We start from the raw sequence: 21,134 nt of genomic DNA on the forward strand, positions 1-21,134 counted from the left end.
AGCCCCTCCCCTGGCACGCAGGCGCAGAAGGAAACAGCCGCGCCAGGCTGCGGTGGGCTCCCTCCTTCCTCCCAGGGAGAAGCGAATGATTCCTAGAGAACATCGATCGGAGGGCGGCCGGAGGCTGGTTCGGGGACGCGCGGGAGGAGGAGGTGGAGTCCCTGTGACAGCGCAGGGGACGAGTTGCGCGCGCCCACAGCAGCCGCCGTGCGCCTTCTCCCAACGGCCGGACTGCGCTGCCTCGCCTCGCTCTGCAGCCGCGAGCCGGGCTTCGTCCCTGTCCCTGCGCCTGCGCAGCCAGCTTGTGCTGCGTGTAAAACCGGGTCCCTCTACACGCCCTGGTGAGCCCCGTGTGGCCGCACACACGTCAGGCTGAGTGGGGGCAGCAGGCACTCAGGGCCCAGCGCGGAGCGGGGGTAGCTCAGCGGACCCGAAGTGACTCAGGCCCCAAGTGCTGTCATTTTGCAGTGTGGACAGGGCTCAAGTCGGAGCTCCCAGTCAGAAGCTCTGCGATGGGCACTTCCGCCGCCATAGCACGGCTGTGGGAGTCGGGGCCAGCAATTGTAAACCCAGGTTTGCAATGTAATGTGGATGCTCAAGTGTGGGTTTGGAAACTCCCAAGTCCAGGTCCCACAGATCCAGGTTTACAACACAGTGTAGGCATGCCTACTGTGCCCAGGGCTTTAGTTACTTGGCTCTGTGTTTCCAAAGAAGGGCTCTCTGTCCCCCTCTCTCATGTGGGAGATGATGTGGGAGAAAGAGCAGGGTGTTTGCAGCCCAGCTGTTTGTGGGGCTTTCCCCAGGCTGAAACCCCAGAGTATGCACTGTGGGTGTCGACTATGGTGATGCATCATCAGTAAGACTATGTTTTAGTCCCGGGTATTAGTAAAAGTCACGGACAGGTCACGGGCAGTAAACAAAAATTCAGGCCTGTGACCTGTCCATGACTTTTACTAAAAATACCAGTGAATAAAATTGGGGGGGGGGGGGTGCCCAGAACCCCCGCTGGTGTGTGGGAGTGGTGGGGCTAGCAGGCTCCCTACCTGGCTTCACACTCCCCCCACCCCCCCAGCAGCAGCAGAGTTTGGGTGTGGGAGGTGGCAGAGGGTTGGGGCCCAGCCAATGGAAGCTGCAAAGCCAGCACCCTGGACGGAGGCAGCGCACAGACTACCTAGCCATACCTCCGCCTAGCAGCTTACGAGGGAGATGTCACTGCTTCTAGGGAGCCCCCAGGTAAGCGCTGCCCGGAGCCCGCCTCACCCCCTCCTGTGCCCCAACCCCCTTCCCCCTCCCACACCCAAACTCTGCTGTGGGGGATGGGCGTGGTAACCTGGGACTGCCACAGCAGCAACCTGTGCACCTGGCGTAGGGGCTGCCTGAGCTGCCCCTGAGCCAGGCACACCGGCTGCTGCAGAAGTCACGGAAAGTCATGGAATCTGTGACCTCCATGACAAACCTCAGCCTTAATCATCAGCATCAAAGCAAAAGGGACATAGCTTGCTTGCAGATCCGGTACCACCCAGATCAGTCTTGAAATTGCATGGCTTACTAGAAGGCCATTTGAACTTGATGATCTGGTAGGGTGTTCAGTGGTCTACACTTCAGATGTAGGTGGACATGGTGTTATGGTGCTCAGTGGTGTGAAAAAGACACACGCCTCAGCGATTTAGTTATGTTGATCCAGTGTCGATTCAGCTAGGTCAGTGGAAGAATGCTTCCATTGACCTAGCCACTGTCACTCAGGTTCCTACAGCAACAGAAAAGCCCCTTCTGTCGCTGTAAGCCCCATCTAGCTATGGGGCTATGCCATTATAGCTGTGCCTGTATCTGTCATCTCACCACTGAAGCTTTTGGTGACCATGTGATCTCTAACTGTGTAGAGGCCTTCCTTGATAAATGTTCTTCATAATACACAAAACCTGTGCAGAGAGAAAGGAAGATGCGTTCAAATAATAACAATAATCAGTCTAGATTCAGGGGTTAGGAAGCCTTTACAGATTGTAAGCCTTAACTTCTTAGTCCTTTGCTCTCTAAATTAATTTGTTAGTGGTCATATAAATGAGTTAAGCTTCATTCTGCAACCAAATTCTTTCTGCACAGCTTTTGTAAAAGACATACTATCCTTGTTATTTTAATAACTGAATTAAACTAAACTGCTTTACGCCCCACTACTGGTGTGTAACTAAATCTGTTTATTCTAATCTTACATTTATTTAGCTCCACCAGTACAAATATTCTTAATGTAGACAAGCTCTAAGTAAGGGTTGTCACTTAAATAACCTCAAGAGGGTGCACTTAACTTAATTTTATGTCTTGAATAATTTAACAGACTTGTGTGTTTTTATAACACCATGTAACACAGTAGAAAAGAGAAGTAAGAACTACTGTAGAAAGTGAAACTGACAACAAACCACCTTGTTAATTAATGTTTTTTTTAATGTAGGCCTTTCCTCCATAAGTTAGGAAAATTTGTCAGCGAGCAAGCTTTGTTATATTTATAGTCAAGATGTCCAGGAGTATGAAGCCTCATGAACAACTATGTATTCTGTATACAGTACCAATTCTAATAACACAATGCATGAACTAGCTTCATGTTAGAGGAGAAGGATGAGCTAGTGTTAGGGTGCTAGCTTGGTACTTGGAAGAAGTGGGCTCAGTTACCTGCTCATTACAGACTTCCTGTGTGAGCTACAGCAAGTCACTAGTATACACTGAAAAGTTTTGCAGCTTTTTTAAAGTGGCCAACTCTCCTTCTCTCCCCCTCCAGCATGGTTGCAGTTATACCGGTATAAAAGTGCTTATGCCAGTATAGCTTATTCTAAAGAGGCATGTGAGTTTCCATTGTATAAAGCTCTTTGTAGCATATTTGTAGTTTGCTTTACTGGATGTCAGATAATTTAGTAGTAGTTAGTTAATTATATGTAGGGCTGCATGTCTATCATGGAGGTCACCGATTCTGTGACTTTCTGCGACCTCCGTGACTTCTGAAGGGGGCCAGTGTGACTAACCCTAGGGCAGCCCAAGCAGCTGGCTCCAGGCCAGCCACGCCAGCTGCTGCTGGAACGGCCTTGGGGACAGCCACACCAGCCACTGCTCTGGCGGCCCCCAGGAGTGGTCCCGGGTGGTCAGAGCAGATGTGCCCTAGGCAGTGGTCCCTGGGCGATTGGCCAGAGCAGCCGCGGCTCTAGGCAGTGGTCCCCAGGCGCCTGGCCGGAGCAGCTGCAGTCCGTGGCCCTGGGCAATGGTCCCTTTCCAGCCGGAGCAGCCACGGTCCGCAGCCCCGGGCAGTGGTCCCTGGCCAGAGCAGCTGCAGCCCCAGCCTACCATAGCAGCCACGGCTCTGGGCAGTGGTCCCTCGACGGCGCAGCTGCAGTCTGCGGCCTCAGGCAGCGGTCCCTGGAGCAGCCATGGTCCGCAGCCCCAGGTAGTGGTCCCCTGGCAGCCAGCCGGAGCTGCTGCAGTCCACTGGCAGCTGGTGTTGCTGGCCCTGGGCTCCCTCCCCAGCAGCGGCTCCCCCCCCAGTTCTTCCTCCAGCAGCACTCTCCCCCTCTCCCTCCAGACGCCACTACAGGTCATGGCAGTGAATTTTTGTTTATTGCCCATGACCTGTTCATGACTTTTACTAAAATTACCCGTGACTAAATCGTAGCCGTAATTATATGAGCTTCAGTGATGGTATCTGCAACCCTTCTCTTCCTGAGTTCCCATTTCATAGCTGTGCTGGGTACTTAGGTTTATTGGTAGCACCTGAATTCAGGCATAATGCAGCCAATGTGTTTTTGTATTACAAAATAAAGATCCTGAGCCTGATCTCAGTTATACTGGTTTTGGTCTGTTGTAATTCCCTTCACTTCAGTAGATTCATTCCTGATTTTCACTGATATGAATGAGAGCAGAATCAGGCCTATTTAAGAAAAGAAACCTTTAACTTTCCATTAAAAGTACAAAAACCCCTCTCTCTCAATGGAGGACTTCTACTCACTCCTCCCTCAAGTCACCCATCATGATAACCTTTGGCCAACGAAGGCTGGATGTTACCATTTCAGAGCCCATGAATGAAGCTCTCAGCTTTTTCAGGTAACAGTGTCTCTGAAGCACTTCCAGTGCCTGTAACAAGCAAAAGCCTTTGCTGAGGGACTGAACTAAGGATTTTTGCATGGCATTATGGATTGGTAACCTTGCAAGCATTGGGCCAGTCAAAATGTGACATTCCCTCATTAAATCTACAGTAATTAAAATGTCATTAGTTAATTAATTAGTCAGATGATTACAAATACACCTCTACCTCGATATAACGCTGTCCTCGGGAGCCAAAAAAATCTTACCGCGTTATAGGTGAAACCGTGTTATATTGAACTTGCTTTGATCCGGCGGAGTGCACAGCCCCACGGCTCCCACCCCCCCCGGAGCACTGCTTTACCGTGTTCTATCAGAATTCGGTTTATATCGGGTCGTGTTATATTGGGGTAGAGGTGTCCTGAATGTAATTTGTGGAATGTTGAAACTGGACTAAGAATCAAACTCAAGTCATGTAGGCCGCCAGTAACCATCGGATGGTAACTTTAGATCATCTCTGACTTGAATCAGCAACCTAGGACAAAGGCTGTGTATCCTCTACCTTATCCCTTGAACAATCTGATTTGTCCTAATTCAGATGTCTTATTAAATGCAGGTTTTATTTGGAGAGGTAAAATTACCAAGTGTTTCACAGTGCTTTAGATAAGTAAATAATGTAAGTGGTGTTTTAGAGTATTAGTCAAATGCTTCCAAAAAATTTGTTCTAAGCACAAATTAAAAAAAAAAAGGTTTTAAAATGGCTTTGAAGCTAGAACACTTTAAAATCATATAAAATATTAGTAAAAAGACCTTTGTTCCTATTCAGTCAAGAATGGGTATTAAATATTTGTTCAGGGCTGGATGTCTAATCATGACTTTGATTTGGCCTTGATCTTTATTTAGCTACTCAGCTACTCAGTTTATATTCTGCAGGGACATTGGCCATATTAGAGGACCATCCAAAGGTCAGAGAGTTGGCTCTTGGCAGTTGACTGCTCCTTCACCAGCCAAAATCTATTACTGCACAAATGGAAATCCCCAGTTCATCTGCAGACACATGTTTCATCAAATTTCAGGATGGTAAAATTTTAACAAAGATGCAAAGAATAGTATGTAAACAAGTAGCTTCATTTCCAGTTGCCTGTATAGTACAAGAAGTCTTCAGCTAGAAAATGGAAAGTTAAAAAAAAAATCTGATGAAATTATAAATATAAAATTGAAACTATATTTAGCCAAGGGACCTCCAACTTTGGCCAATGAAGGGCTCCAGTGGCAACTTGCCAGGAGCCTGAGGGCTATACCTCATTTTTGTAAAGATATGCAGAGTTCATTCTCCCCCATGTAAAACACAGAGGTGTTAGACCACAAAGAGTACAGGACTGAGTATGGAATGAGAACTATAATCTCAATTATTATTAGTCGTATGTACATTAAAGTAGTTTCTGGAGGTCCCAGCCAAGTTCAGGTCACATTGTGCGAAATTCCACATATACACATAGTAAGACAGTCCCTGACCTAAAAAAGTTACACTGACTAAATAAGACAGACAAAGAATGGAAGGGGAAACAGAGGCACGGAGAGGCAGTGACTCCATGTGTGGCACTTTTGTCTTGTAGATCAAGCCACAAGATCACTCTGTGATCCTCTCTTTAGCCTTTTCAAAATACTGTCGTAGGGAGACCACTTCTTCATAGAAAATAAAATGTTTACTACAGTTTTTGTAATTTTCTAGCGCCATGAGTAGGAAGACTCACCTGGAAAAGAATGACAACATCTCCTCCAGGTCTTGCAAACTGGTGGGCTCCATTTTGCCTGAGAAAGAGTTCCAGAACCAGATGAGGCCCAGAGAACCAACATGAGACATGGTACGAGCAGCTGTGGTAAGTGCATTCTCTGGTGGAGAGAACACTGGTGTAGAGATTAAAGCTTCCAGTCTGCTGTTTTGACATACCACTCCTTCTTGGAGATAGAAAGGTTTTCTCAGGATCTGTGGGATGTCTTGATAACCATAGGGTCGAAACTGTGAAAAGATTTTAATGAACTTCAGGCTGTATTTATCACAGAACTGAAGTGCTAGAACAGGACAACAGTCTGGGAAATGAATGACTGAGACTCTTGCAGCTAACTGTACTAGATCCCAGTTATGGAGATTAAAATAATAAAAATAATTGCAATTCTCAATTTCCGGAAAGAAGCTACTACTCCTGACATGAGTTTCTCTTGGTGGTGGTGATGATGCTGAAGGGAAGAACTTTAGTGGGGGTGCAGATCCTCAGAGAAGACCACCGATTCTGTTGGTGGGCACGTGGGACATGCAGGTATGTAATCTTGTAAATCTAGATATTTCCCCAGCATGTTGGCTAGGATGTCCACGCAGCCAGATGCAATTTGGAACTTCCAAGAAAGACACAAGTGTTATCGGTTCAGAGTAAGGATAGAAGAGTTTCCTAGTGTTTATTTTTATTTATATATATATATATATATATTTTTTTTTTTTTTTGCCACTCCGTAACTTGAAAGAGTTTGGCCAAGCATCTTCCTACTTGTGTTCTTCTTGTATTGTCCTCTTTCCTATTGTGTGATAGTTGGGAGGGTTAACTTTGGAGTTCTTAATTATGTGTGATCTGAACCTGTGGTATGAAGATTCCGCAGAGGTCCTAATCCAAAGCCCACTGAATGGGAATCTGTTGACTTCAGTAGTCTTTGGATTAGGCCCAAAGTCTGTAAAGTCTTCACCTCCCTGGTGCCATTGTGGCTGAGGAACATTGGTGTGGCCAGGGGAATTTCCTTGTATTTCACTTATCCCTGGTTGCCATATCAGCCCCTTAGGGCTGCCAGCAGTAAGCAGACTGGCCCAGCGTAGAGTTGGCAGTGGATCAGAGGAATGTAAAGGCCACCTTTTCACCTCCCATTTCTGAACTGTTGTGCACTCCTTGGCTGGAACTGAGGATCTTGACCTCTGAATTTATATAGTGTCTTTCATATAAGATTCTCAAAATATTTAAAAAATATTAATGAATGGAGTCTCACAACACTTCAGTACAGTGGGAAGAATTCTTACTCCATTTTACAATGTGTAAATTGAGGCACACATATCTAAAGTGGCTCACTGAAAGTCACAGAATGAGCCTGTGGCAAAGCCAGGACTAGAACCCAAGGCTTAGTCCTAGTGCTATGTTCTGACCAGGAGACTATGCTCCCTCCCTCAGCCTGGTTCATAGAGCACATTACTTACTATTCTCTCTCAAAAAAGCTCAGTATCTAAAACTCTAGTGATGTTACATATTGTATTCTTAGTGGCTTCGTTTTAATCACTCGTGTGTACATATTCATTTAAACATAAAATGGTAGGAAGAGAAAAATAATGTACTACCGTATATATTTATATAGAATGACAACTGCTATGGATAGCTGCTGAAGTTACACTTAAGCAAGGCAAAAACAATACATGTGCATATATAAAAGGAATAGGCAGAAACCATTTTATAAGAAAAACTACTTTAAAAAAGTTAAATGTCACATTACTGTTTAAAGCCAATAAGACAGTAATAGATTAGGAAATCAGTGATCTAATATGTATTTATGTATACTTAACAGTAAAAAATTCTTTTTATAATGCCCATAGAATCAGTATTTATTCATTAATGTTTGTACTGTGCTGTGAAAATGCAGAGAGCTATATAAGTACTGCATTATATTTATTACATTCAGATGTGAAATAATTGACTGTGTCTTTTCTTAGTAACAGTTTTACGTTCAGCAGAATGAAAGGGTTAAATAAAATTTAACAGGATTAATAAAGAAAAATGTACTGTATGTAGAATTTTCAAGGTACCATTTCACTTGCAATAGACAGGAACTGAAGGTGACAGCCTTGTTTCAGAAAACAAGTAGTCAGCACCAACTCAGCAGTGTTAGCAGTTCTCCATGTTGGATATGAGCCAGATTTAATTTGGACCCTGTGTATAAATGTTAGATGCCTGAAACAGCATCCAACTGGGGAAGATGTCTCTGTCTTTTTGCTTATAAAGGGATACTAGGCACAGCTTCTCTTTGTCATCAATATTATTTATCTTATCAACTCTGAGTACCAGCTGCTTCTCATCTTTTATGGAAGAATAGATTTCAGATCTGGCCACACTGAGTCTCCTCTCTTCTGCTTTTTTTTGAAACCACAGTAAGAAACAATACATGTCTGAATACTGATTGCATACTTAATGATCCTGATCCTGAGTCGTCCTGTTGACTATATTTGGAACAGGATTAGGCCCTGAATAGTATTCACAACAGATTTTCCATTAGTAAGCTTCCAGTGTGTGGAAACTGTCAGTTTGATCATATCAAAACTGCATATGATTTACTTCTGATAGCCTAAGCTCTGTTACTGTCTGTACCTGTTGTGTCTGCTAGCTTGTCACCAGACAGTGGAATGAGTTTGACCAATTAGCACATTTGGTGTTTAGACTTGTTTTGTGCTAAGACCCAAAGAGCAATTGTAGAACCAAATGTTAGTACTTTTGAGGTCAATTTTGAGGACCAGTGTTTGACCCACTGTGCATGGCCAGGAAGTCTGTCAGGTGAGCCAAATGAAAGACCTTCTCTGACCAAGTCAGTAGGAGCTGTGCGGGCTCTGTCTCAGCTGGAAGTTGCTCTTTATATATCGTACAGAACTTTATTATTCTTTGCAAGTGTTGAAACTCCCATGCTGTCAGGTGGTGGGGTCAAGGTACACAATGGAGGGCATAGTTTCTCAACCAGGGGGTCATGACCATATGGCTAGATCAGTGGTTCCCAAACTTTAACAACCTGTGAACCCCTTTCATTAAAATGTCAAGTCTCGCGAACCTCCTCCTAAAAATGAATATTTCCAGGGATTTTCTCCTTTACCTGAGTATAAATAAAAGCAGTGATCTTAGAAATATAAAATTTGTTTTTATGACATGCTTATTACACACTATTTATTATTAATTATCATTACAGTATTTTTATTACATTATGAAAACGGCAACACTTTTCCAAGATTTCACTTTTGTAGCTTGTAACACTTTGAATGAGCCTGTTATAAGACAAGGATCCTATGTTTCATCAAGCAGTATCAGTTGTGAAACAGCATGAAGGTATTTAAGAAGCCAACTCAAAGAGTTCCTCCTACACAAGCATTCAGGTCTTGAGCAGTCCAGGCAAACAACACACGTTACAACAACGCTTAAATTTGTTCTTCATAATACTTTTAAAAACAACACTAACTGCCTATTTAATTTTAATAACAGCAAAAAATATCCACCTCCCCTTTCCATTTCTTATAAAGATTCTTGAAGTTTAAATCTCAGTGTGATAGAGATGCTTGCTTTGATCTGCTTAGCTCTGGGAAGTCCAGGTGCTCCAGGCTGCTGGGCCTGTGCTGCCCGGGGTCCCTAGGGACAGCTCTGGCTGCCATTAGGGAATTTTTTCTCAAGCACCCCCTGTAACATTTCCTGAACCCCCAGGGGTTCACGAACCCCAGTTTGGGAACCACTAGGCTAGATGGATGAGGGGGTTCCGAAACCATGGGATGGGAATTAAAAGCTGTTTTTGTGATATAACATGGAGTCATGATTAAGGCTAAGATTTTGTTATGGATATTTTTAGTAAAAATCAGGGACAGGTCCTGGGCAATAAAGAAAAATGAACAGAAGCTGTGACCTATCCCTGACTTCTACTAAAAATATCTGTGACAAAATGGGGATCTGCGGGTCCACACGCTGCCTGTAGCTGCATGGCAGCTAGGAGCTCCGGGGGCCCCTACCGCAAGTTGAGTGTCAGGGCTCCAGGGTCCTCTGCGGCCTGCAGCAGATGGGGGTTGTGGGGTACCCCTGCTGCCCACAGCTCTGGGGATCCCCCTGTCAGGTGCAGTGTCCGGGAGCTGTGGGGGCCCCATGCCTCCTGCAACAGCTGGGAGCTGCGGAGTACCCCCGCAGCTCTGGGGGCCCACAGTGGCCAGGAGCTCAGGGGTTCCCCTGCTTCCTGTGGCGACCGGGAGCTGAAGGGTACCCCCACCACCTGCGGCAACTTGGAGCTCTGGGGTTCCCCCTCAGCTCCCTGCCCCCACGGGTGGCGGGGGACCCTGCAGCTCCCGACCGCCGCAGGCTGAAATCATGGAGGTTGCTGGAAGTCATGGATTCCGTGGCTTCCGCGACCTCCATAACTAAATTGTAACCTTAATCATGATATGGAAAAATTTGAGAACCACTGATGTAGGACTTACAGGAAAATCAATTTCAATAACCAAAAGAAGGAACTACAGAAAGTCAGCTGAATACTGCTAACCAGATCCTGGGTTCAGCCGAACTGCATACAGCAAAGGTCAGGGTGAATATATGGGCTAAACTAGCATAAAGCTCATGTTTTTACTGCTCAGATTCAGGGCTGCTGTGTGCCCTTAATGCTAGAACAGTTTGCGTTCAGTGGGGTTGCACAAGTGAAAATGATTGATTCTATAAATGAAACTTAGTAATGAAGTCTGTGGATAACGCACAAGAATATTAGACTCCAGTGCACTATTTTCATAGTAGTTTTTGCTCTGCAGTGCTAACAGGAGTAAAAAGCAGTAAAATCTTATTTCAGTTATATCAGCAGGTTTGACTGAATCCACATACGGATCAGATCTGTTGCCATTATTGTAGTCACTTTTCAAAATAGAACTTCACTTTAAGGAAACATCATTATATACAAGCTCACTTTTTATGCTATATTTCTTCAAGCCAGAGACACATTCTGCACAGTTTTCAGAAACTTTAAACCAGAAATAGTAATTAGAAAAACGTCAAGAAATGATTTCAGAAGCTTTGAATTGAGGTCATAGTCAAACACACAATTTGTTAAAAGAGCTTGGGAGAAAGAACCTCATTAGGAAATGTTGCCAGAGACATGACAGAGAATATGTTAAAGGACACAAACTGTATCATGTAACGCCAGGCATAAACTACTACAGCTCTAATTTATACTGTGAACATATTATACAGCTCTACAACTTACAGAGTCAGCAGATCTCTCAGTAAATACACTGTAAGCCCAAAACAGGCAATTTGAGAAATAAAATTTCAGTAGAGGCACTGTCTTCAGGTACAGAGTTGAGAGATATGTCTACACATGAGGTTTGGAGCAGGACAACAGGACCTTATTTCTTTCTCTGATCTGTTACCCTGGGAAGGATCATCAAGGATGATTACAGTGTACCATAGAGCCAGTCCCCAAGTAGTTTGGTGGTAGCACAATGTGCTGCCATGTGAGGGATCAAAGTTCAGAGAGAAGACTTATCCCTTGCTTCCAATGACCGCAGAGGCTGGGAGTGTTCTAGAAGCAACACAACTGAGCCCTCAAGGGAAGGAAAAGGTGTTTAATGTTGTTCCTGAGCAGCACTTTTATATTAATCCAGGAGCACTGTTCACAGGCTCCTTCTTTCCTGGTTCACTGTGATTCGAAGCCTTTATGAGGGACGAATTAAGAGGGGGGAAAATGGAAGTGATCATAGAGGACCCATCTTCCCCAAATTAATGTATTTTAGGATCACCATTCACAAGATGACGACTGCAGTAAGGATCTGTTGCATTTCCATTATAGACTATTTTCAGTGTTATAATTTTTTAACAGTTCTGTCTGCGCTGCAATCTTTGCAAAAAACGAAGATCTAAGCCAAGGAAGAGTAACAACAATTATTTTTTATCCATCAGAAAAAAAGTAGCTTGGCAGTTCTTCAGTTGCAAATAAATAAATAGGACTCTATATTTTATACTGGTGCTTTTGAACACTATCAACCAAATTCCCTCTTTTCCACTCCCCACCATATACATTACACAATTTTAGGCTATCCTAGACTTACCAAGTGTAATTTATACCACCTTATACCTGAATTTTATTCTCTGTACTAGGTGGGGCTGGTCAAAAATGGAAATATTTTTCCATTAAAATTTTTTTTAAGAATTCTTTTAAAAAAAAAAATTCCTGAAATTTTCTGATTTTTTCCAATAACATTATTCAAAATCAATAATCTTGGATTTTTCCACTGGAAAAAAGGGAGGGGGAGAAGAGAATGAGGAAAGTACATAATGTCAGAAAAAAACAAAAGCCAAGAAGTTTTCATTTTAATTTGAATCCAACTATGTTATATTGTTTAACTGAAAACTGGAAAATTTCAAATGATACAAAAAATTTTGCACAAAAAAAATTTATAATTTGAAAAGACATTTTTGTCAAAAATTTCAACTAGCTATAGTAATGAGAATGAATTTACAGGTTTAGAGGCTGGAATAGTGTTTGTAGCAGAAAGAGCAGCTGATGGGAGGTTGTCCTTTAAAACAGGCGGTGGCCTATTTTTCCTGCTTTTGGATACTTGGTGTGTACATCTTACTTCCTTAAACCTATTTACACCCAATTACCAACATGTAATTTACTCCACTTTACGTATTACCTCAGAATTTGCCCCTTTGTTTAAAAAACAACAACACTTCTTTAAGCATGAAACTTTGCAGTTGAATAGTCTGCATTGTGGCTTAATCCCAACAATGAGGGGATTTTGCATCATGCATGTATTTTAATAACACAATGGTGTGGAGTTAGAATTCAGGCTGCAACTCTATCCCTATCTTTCCCTGTATGTATACTTCCGTCACACATTTCTTAGTATTTTATGTGTATGTGAGAATTGTGGAGTTCAGGTTGGTTTAGGAGATCAGGTTGTGGTCAAGTTTGGCTCAGTCAGGGCACGATTAAAGATGAATGAGTGTGGGTCTGTGACTCTGCTGGAGACTGAAGTCAATACTGAAACAGGAACCTGATTTTTTCTGGGAGAATAAAAAGAGTCATAGGAATCTTAAGAGGAAATTCACTGAGGGGAGATTTTGAAAAGAAAACTTTTTTATTTTCATCTTTTGTTTCCTAGGATTATTTGTTGAGCATCATCAGTGTGCTTGGCGCTGTATGGAGCAAAGAGGGGACATAGATTGTAAGGTCTTTGAATTCAGAGCCTAAGTAGACAAACAAGCAATATAAAACAATACATACATACATCCAGTGACCCACTTCCTCAAAAGATAGAGGCATCACAGTATGGGTCAAGGTGCTGATATATTTTATCATAGAGGGCAAGACCATCATGATATGCTGCCAAGTATCTTAAAATTGTTTCAGCCTATTAGATTTCACTATACGACATTACTAATTTGAATGAAGTAAATAGGTTGTGAAGTATTTAATATGATGAATCAAATTCATCCCTGATGTAATTCCTGTTGACTTTGGTGGAGTTATACGAGGGAGTAATCTAACCCAAGATATTAAGGGAAAAACCCTCAAAAATAGGGCTAAAATTTCTGAAAGTAATAGCTACTTTGGGGTGCTTGAGATGTTTGCATATATATCCAAAAGCAGGAACTGAAAGTATATTCACAGATAGGGAATATCAGCATGGGATCTTGATTGAAACACGGTAGAAAAGTGAGTATTAGTAAATAATAAATAATGATTGACTATTATATAATATTTTTCATGCAAAATTTCCCAAAGCACACCTGTGAGTATTGAAAATCTCCATTTAGGGAGAAAAGTAGGGACGTGTTTTTTAATTCCACTGAAATACCTTGGATACAGAGAACTTTTTGAGGGGACAGTTTGGAAAAATGGCAAATTTATTGCTTAAAAATAAATACAGTGACTCTACATTTTAAGTAGGGACAGTCGGCATGAAGCGTTCTGACAGTCTGATGCATAAATTACATATGCAGCAGTCATTTTCACCCATTCATGACACTTACCTCTGGGATGGAAAATGGCAGCCATTTAATAGTGCAGAGCTATAACTTAGAACAGCATAATTTAGGACAGGAAGTGAAGAGTATTTTAATCAACTAAAATGCAAGGGACATTTTGGAAGGCAGAATGTAACCGTCTGATTGAAATTTAGCCAAGTCATGATGATAACCAGTCATTTTGAGGAACTGAAGTGTAAAAAGAGGAACAGATACTCATGTGCTTTATGCTACAAAAGGAGCAATCATAATAAAGGAAGAAAGCAATACAATTCAGAATAAACTAGATAGTTTAAGAACCTGCAGTTCAGTATAGAGAAAATATGAAATAAAAATGAAGGATTGGGGAATGTCATCTGTGGAAAATATTGTCAAACAGTGCATGGTGCTTAAGAGCAATAAGACCAAAACCTATTCAGGGATACATAAATGAAGTTATTAAATTGGAGGTAATTTGGAAGATTATAGCATGGATACTAGAAAGCTATTAAGCCATTGTGAAATGTAAGGACAAGCAGATATCCCTACAAACTGGAGAAGGGCTCTGCATATGAGAAATGATATCCAGACTTCTTGCTACTGAGAGTAGTTACTATGCTGGATAAACAAAACAGATTAGCCATGAGAATAATTGGTGTATGTAGGGTTTGTTTGTTTGTTGTTTTTTAAAGAAGTACTTTATTGGAAGCAAAACTGCTAACTGAGATGGGGTGGCTTTCCTTCTGTTTTGCATTTTTCTTGTGTTGTTGTGTTGAACTAAAGGCATGTCTTCACTAACAACGTTAAAGCGTGGGCTGTGGCAGCACTGCTGCGGCAGAACTTTAATATGGCTGTGTAGTCTCAGCATAACGCTGGGAGAGAGCTATAAAAAAACCACCTCCATGGGGGGAGTGGCTCCCAGCACTGGTGCACTGTCTACAGTGGCACTTTATAGTGCTGAAACTTGCAGCGATCAGGGGGGTGTTTTTTCACACCCCTGAGCGAGAAGGTTGCAGCGCTGTAAAGTGCCAGTGTAGACAAGCCTTAAGTGAACTCTCTATTTTGCTGATCCTGGTAGTTCTAAGATAATACAGGATAATGATGATGCATAATTGGAATCATACCAACTCTGAAACAATGAAACGTGGAGCACATGTTCTAAGCGTGTCATATGTTTTTTATTGCGAAAAACCCTTAGAGATTATACAAAATTATTGGTAAGGTTTATTCAGCCATTCTACAACCATGCCAGTTAGAACAAGGACCACCATCAGAGTGAAAACAAAGGTACTCTTAGGACACCCAAATTTGAAGTTTTTGGTCGTTTTACAGATACACCGCTACCTCGATATAACATGACCCGATATAACACTAATTCGGATATAACGCGGGAAAGCAGTGCTCCGGGGGGGCGGGGCTGCGCACTCTGGTGGATCAAAGCAAGTTTGATATAACGCGGTTTCACCTATAACACGGTCAGATTTTTTGGCTCCCGAGGACAGTGTTATATTGAGGTAGAGGTGTATTTTACAGACATCTGTGTTCATTTACAGACATTCTGAGTGATATTTGTGTATTTTAAAGGTGTAGGATTTATGTAAAGAAAGTGTAACAATGTTTTTGGGCATTAGGTCAACTTTACTCCACTTTACTGACTCATACATTCAACCTTTGTAAACATTTTTGTTTGCAAATTATGACCAACAAAGTTTAGTTTTTAGCAAATGAATATTTAAAATCATTTCCCCCATTTTATAACTCAAAAACAGTGTAGCATGTATTTTGTGTATAGGCTGGGGTTTTGTGCACCACATTGTGTTAGTTTGTAACTCCTGAAAATAGTGATTTATAATTGAAATGCCAATACTTAGCCATGATGACACAAACAATCTTAATATAATAAGCAACACTACATTATGAGGTTCACAGGTTTAGGAATGATGGGCCTTATTCACTGCTGCATTACTCTATTTTTATGCAATTGTCACTCCATTGGTTGCTGTAAAACTGGAGAAACTGGAATAATGCAATGAGGAATCAATCCCATGTATTAGCTTAATTGTTACTTTCTACATTTAGCTGAGTTTGAAGAATTTTAGTGCTAGCATAATAGAGAAGTTAATAATATAAACTGTAACTGGGCACAATGTGGATACTCTTACCTGTTCCCTCCCTGGGCAGATCTGGTCGTGAACCTCATCCCTCACATACAATGCACCCCTCTTTTAATGAAGTCCTGGGCCTCTCCTGAGTACAAACTTATGCTTTATTGCATAGTGCTTCTTCTGAAATGGGCAAACGTATAGACAGTGAAGGCTAAGTAAAGGGTACAGTAACTCCTCACTTAACGTTGTAGTTATGTTCCTGAAAAATGCGACTTTAGGCAAAACCATGTTAAGCGAATCCAATTTCCCCATAAGAATTAATGTAAATGAAGGGATTAGGTTCCAGGGAAATTTTTTTACCAGACAAAAGACTATATTATATTTTATATATATATATATCACACACACACAGAGTATACGTTTTAAACAAACAATTTAATACTGGTACACAGTGATGATGATTGTAAAGCTTGGTTGAGGTGGAGGAGTCAGAGGGTGGGATATTTCCCTTACTGCTAAATGATGAATTAGCAATTGGCTGAGCCCACAAGGGTTAACTCTCTCACTCTGCAAAGCAGCAGGAATGGAGGGGGATATGCGCATTTCCCTTAAGTACACTGCCTTGTTAATTAGATCAGCTTGCTGAGACCCGCAGCTGCTGCAAGCTCCCTCAGTCCTGAACCCTGCTCTATGAAAGATGGGGTAAGCGGGGTGCAGGAGCAGGGGGGAGGGGGACACCCTGACATTAGCCCCCCTTTCCTTTCCCTTCCCTCCCCCCCGGCACAGCAAGCAGGAGTCTTGGGGAGCAGCTCCAAGGCAGAGGGCAGGAGCAGCACATGGAAGTGGGGGGAGGGACACAACTGAACTGCAGGCAGCTGCTGCACAGGAAATTTAGGGGAGCGGGGAGCTGATGGGGGCTGCCAGTCCACCCTGGTTCCAAGCCCCAACCAGCCAGCTGCAATGGGCTGCTCTTCCTGCAAGCAGTAGACAAAACAGGCGGCTGCCAAACAACATTAGAAGGGAGCATTAGGCTTGGTCTACACTACCCCCCCTAATTCGAACTAAGGTACGCAACTTCAGCTACGTGAATAACGTAGCTGAAGTCGAAGTACCTTAGTTCGAACTTACCTTGGTCCACACGCGGCAGGCAGGCTCCCCCGTCGACTCCGCGGTACTCCTCTCGCCGAGCTGGAGTACCGCAGTCGACGGCAAGCACTTCCGGGTTCGACTTATCGCGTCCAGACTAGACGCGATAAGTCGAACCCAGAACTTCGATTTCCAGCCGTCGAACTAGCTGGTAAGTGTAGCCAAGGCCTTACACAACTTTAAACGAGCATGTTACCTAATTGATCAGCAACGTAACAACGAAACAACATTAACCGGCTTTAAGTGAGGAGTTACTGTATTTGCACTTGAAATAATGGAACACAAATGCAATTCCATAGCAAAAGGAGTATTATCCCTAATTACACTGCTTATAGTGTCAGAAAGCATGAATTTTGTCTTTAATATACTGGAAGTTGATTTGGGGACATAAGGTTTTCTTCTTTCCAGAATTGTTGAACCTTTGTACAAAATTAAGGCTTCAAGAATTCAGAATTGTTTCATTATAAGTTTCTCAGGATCTGTTCCCATGTCAGTGCTTGCATGCAAATGTAAGCACTGATGCTGCAAAACAGCCCAACTGCACAGAGTTCTGTTGAGTTCAGTGGGGCTCTGCACAGGCATGGAGATCCACCTACACAGAGCTCCTTGCAGAATCAGGGTATTACACATTATTAATGGGTACTTTCCTACCCATTTCAGGTACTAGAGGTAAATCTTGCTTTCCATCTCCTTACGGGCATAGAAGACCCCAGTTGCACCAGCACTGCTGTGATACCATTATAATCCCCCACCCAAGAGAGACAGGATTTGGGGAGCATACACAGAGGCTGTGCATAGGGTGATCAGACAGCAAGTCTGAAAAATTGGGACGGGGGTGGAGAGTAATAGGAGCCTATATAAGAAAAAGACCCCAAAATCAGGACTGTCCCTATAAAATTGGGACATCTGGTCACCCTAGCTGTACAACACCAGCACGCTACAGAACATGGTTTATAACCAAGTTTATTTTGAAAGATTTAGCAACTCTTAAAAAATTATTACATAGGTTTAGCTCAGAAATCTTATTGTGTTGCTATAAAACTTGCTTAATGAGCACAGGAACAAAATCACTTGTAAGTCAAAAACTGGACATTCATTAAAAAGTGTAAGTCAAAAGTGGGAAGGGAAATCAAGTTGATGAACTAACCTCTAGGCAGAAATTAAGCAAAGGAAACTTGTTTTTTTAAAAAAAGAAGTGCTCCTACACATGTTTGCGAACTGTTCCTTTCAAAATGGGCCCAAACCTATGTTGTGCTGAGAAACTTCAGCTCTTGTGGTCTTCAAGGGTCTTGGTTTGCATCTTTGATATAATGAACTTCTAAAATGTGTCCTCTAAGGGGCAGCATTGGGGAGCAGATATATTTGGATAAATATTATTTATATACATGGTTCAGTGTGGTGTGTTTAAAGAACCTATTGTAAGTAATGGACAATGAGCGCTCAAAAGAAGGATGTTTTGTGTCAAATCATGAGTTTTCTAAGTGTAATTGTATATATATTTGAGGATCATAATTGCTGAGCTGTAGTCAATGTTATTAGAAATTGTTCAGCTAAAACTCTAAAAACATTGAAACTTGTAAACGTGGGGTGTCTGAAAGCACATAGGAAAACTGCTTTTTGTTGGCCTACCTAACTGGGAAACTGAGGGCACTGTCACCTTGCATTACTTGTCTCCAAGAAGCATCAAGATAAGTCATTTCTAGGAATAACATTACATCTTATACTAACACTAATTAACTAATGCAGAGAAGTCATTCCTGGAAATACCACTTTTTATGCCATGTCTACATTAGCAATCTCACAGTGGCACAGTTGTAGCAATGCAGCTGTGCTGCTGTAAGATCGCTCATGTAGCCGCTCTGTGCCAACTGAAGAGAGCTCTGCTGTCAGCATAATTAAACCACCTCCAATGAGTGGTGGGAGCTATGTTGGCGGAAGAGCCTCTCCTGCTTACATAGTGCTGTCCACACTGGCGCTTCTGTTGATATAACTTATGTCGCTTAGCGGGATGGTTTTTTCACACCACTGAGCGACATTAGCACTTTTGTCAGTATAACTTATGTAGACATCGCCTAGAAACATTGCTGCCTATCGTGACATAATATGGCATCACTCTTGGGTTCTGTGTATTTGCCGGTTAGTCTTGTGTATTGATTTCTATATATATATATAGCTATGTACCTTCTAGTATTTTGTTAATGCTGTTCTGTTAACTATTGACTTCACAACTTTAATAATGTTTTTTAATATTTTTTAAATGTAACAAATATATACCTATCTCTAATGTACCAATCACTTTGTGGTATCTAGGTGCCAAATACAAGAACTTTAAGCTGCTGTATTCTTGGGCTGTCTTTCCTGTTCTGCCCATGATGGGTTATATAGTCCATATGTTGTTTTTCCTGGGGGCAGGGAGAGGGTGGATATTTATAGAAAAGGGAAAGGGATGGCTGGACTGATATAAACTGCATTTTTTTAGAACAAACTTCTGCAAATTGATGAGTCTTGCATTTGCCTACCCTACACTTTCCCCTCTACAGTTCTGACTGGTGCCACTGCAGATGCAGCTCCAGTAGCGGTAACAAGAGTGGCAGTTCTAATGAAAGGCAAGACACTGGCTGCTGCTGCTGGGCTTTTTACCTTTGTGTCCTAGGGATGCTTATTTCTTCCTGACAGCAAGGAAGCTTAGTGACAACATTTTCTGTTTAAGATTTTGAGTGTTTATTTGTGCCTACACACTTGCTTGTTATCAGCGTAATGTTGGCAATTGAGTCTGTAATATCCAGTTAAATCAGTGCAGTTACTCCAGGTGTTACCTGAGAACAGAAATTATTTCTCTGAGTTTGTTTAGATGAATACCAAGATTTATTGACCCAATGGTGAGAGTTAAATATGGTGAAGCTGAGATCCATATTTAGCTAAGGGATACTAAGGGACAGATGATCCTTAACTGCGCTGAGCTTGTGGTCAGTACAGCTGTGGAGAGGGAGGAAACGTAGCTGTAAACCACCTTTCTTCATCATGCTGAGGTCCACTGATACTTTTCAGTGGATCCTTCAGCCTGCTTGCAGCTTGGGGACAGAACTAGACAAGTTAGTCACTAGCAGCAGGGTAGCACCTTGTCCCCTGAAGTTCCCTCTGGTTTTCTCTGTCTCCCCATTGGCTGGTGGCTCTGCTTCTGCAGAGCTCTTCTGAGGAAATTCCAAACTTGATTTCAAATTTCTGACTAAAAATTCATTTCACTAATGTGTCTATCTGAGTCCCAGTCATGGCCCAGGTCTGCCTTTTTGACAAGATTGTCTCCTCAGCTGCACCTCCCCTTCTGAGGCATTTGCAGCTACTACTGCCACTGAAGGCTTCAGGAGGAATCTAGGCTGAGAAAGCCAGAGGCAAAAGGGAAGGTCTGTGTCTCATGCTTCCCTCCTTAACCAAGGGTCTTGGTGGAAAATGCAGTTTCTCCCTCAATCCAGTCTGGATGGGTTCATCTCAGTCCCCCTTTCCCTTAATTGCAGAGAAACCAGACAGGATTGAACAGGTCAGCTTTGCTGGCAAGTTGCAGGCATTGTTTTAGTAGCTCAGGTCGGAGGAGCTCACTTAAGCCCACTCCCCCAGGCAGGAAGGGAGCCAGGCAGGTTTGGAAATGAACAGATGCCATAGCCAAGCAGTCCCCTTCCCCCATCTCTGATGGGAGCAATCCCAGAAGGACAGTGCACTGGATGGAAAATCCCTATAGTCCACACCAGCAGCCACCCCTCTGACTGCGGCGCTCAGCTGTCTCCTCCCCCTCTGCTTCCCCATGGGTCATGGCCGGAGGGCACTGGACACAGTATGGACACTGCCGATACCAGAGCACGCAGTGAGGGTCCTTTGGGCTGAGCTTCCTTTGTGATCCAGGGACCTCTTGATGCTAACTGGCAGAGGACATTTTACTGATCTATACGTATATTCATTTCACACTGAGCACTGACACCATGTGCAACACCTTAAAACTCAATGAAGTTGTACAGGTTGTAAGCAGAAAACTTAGTTCTAAATGTTTTTATCAGAACTATCTGGAACACTTTTC

General features: G+C 42.7%; 1 protein-coding gene across 5 annotated transcripts in view; it reads left to right on the plus strand.

The window, feature by feature from the left end:
* The first annotated feature begins 229 nt into the window (after window positions 1-229).
* MAP3K7CL (MAP3K7 C-terminal like) overlaps window positions 230-21,134 on the plus strand; it is a 79,824-nt gene continuing 58,919 nt past the window's right edge. The window contains exons 1-2 of one of the 5 annotated variants that reach the window (XM_054047770.1): window positions 230-341; window positions 5,789-5,936. In XM_054047770.1, coding sequence (XP_053903745.1) covers window positions 5,919-5,936 — 18 coding nt within the window. In that variant the 5' untranslated portion in view covers window positions 230-341; window positions 5,789-5,918. The other 4 variants (XM_054047804.1, XM_054047779.1, XM_054047794.1 and 1 more) reach the window with 4 other exon arrangements.

This window comes from Malaclemys terrapin, chromosome 1 (assembly GCF_027887155.1).
Source record: "Malaclemys terrapin pileata isolate rMalTer1 chromosome 1, rMalTer1.hap1, whole genome shotgun sequence".
NCBI lineage: Eukaryota > Metazoa > Chordata > Testudines > Emydidae > Malaclemys > Malaclemys terrapin.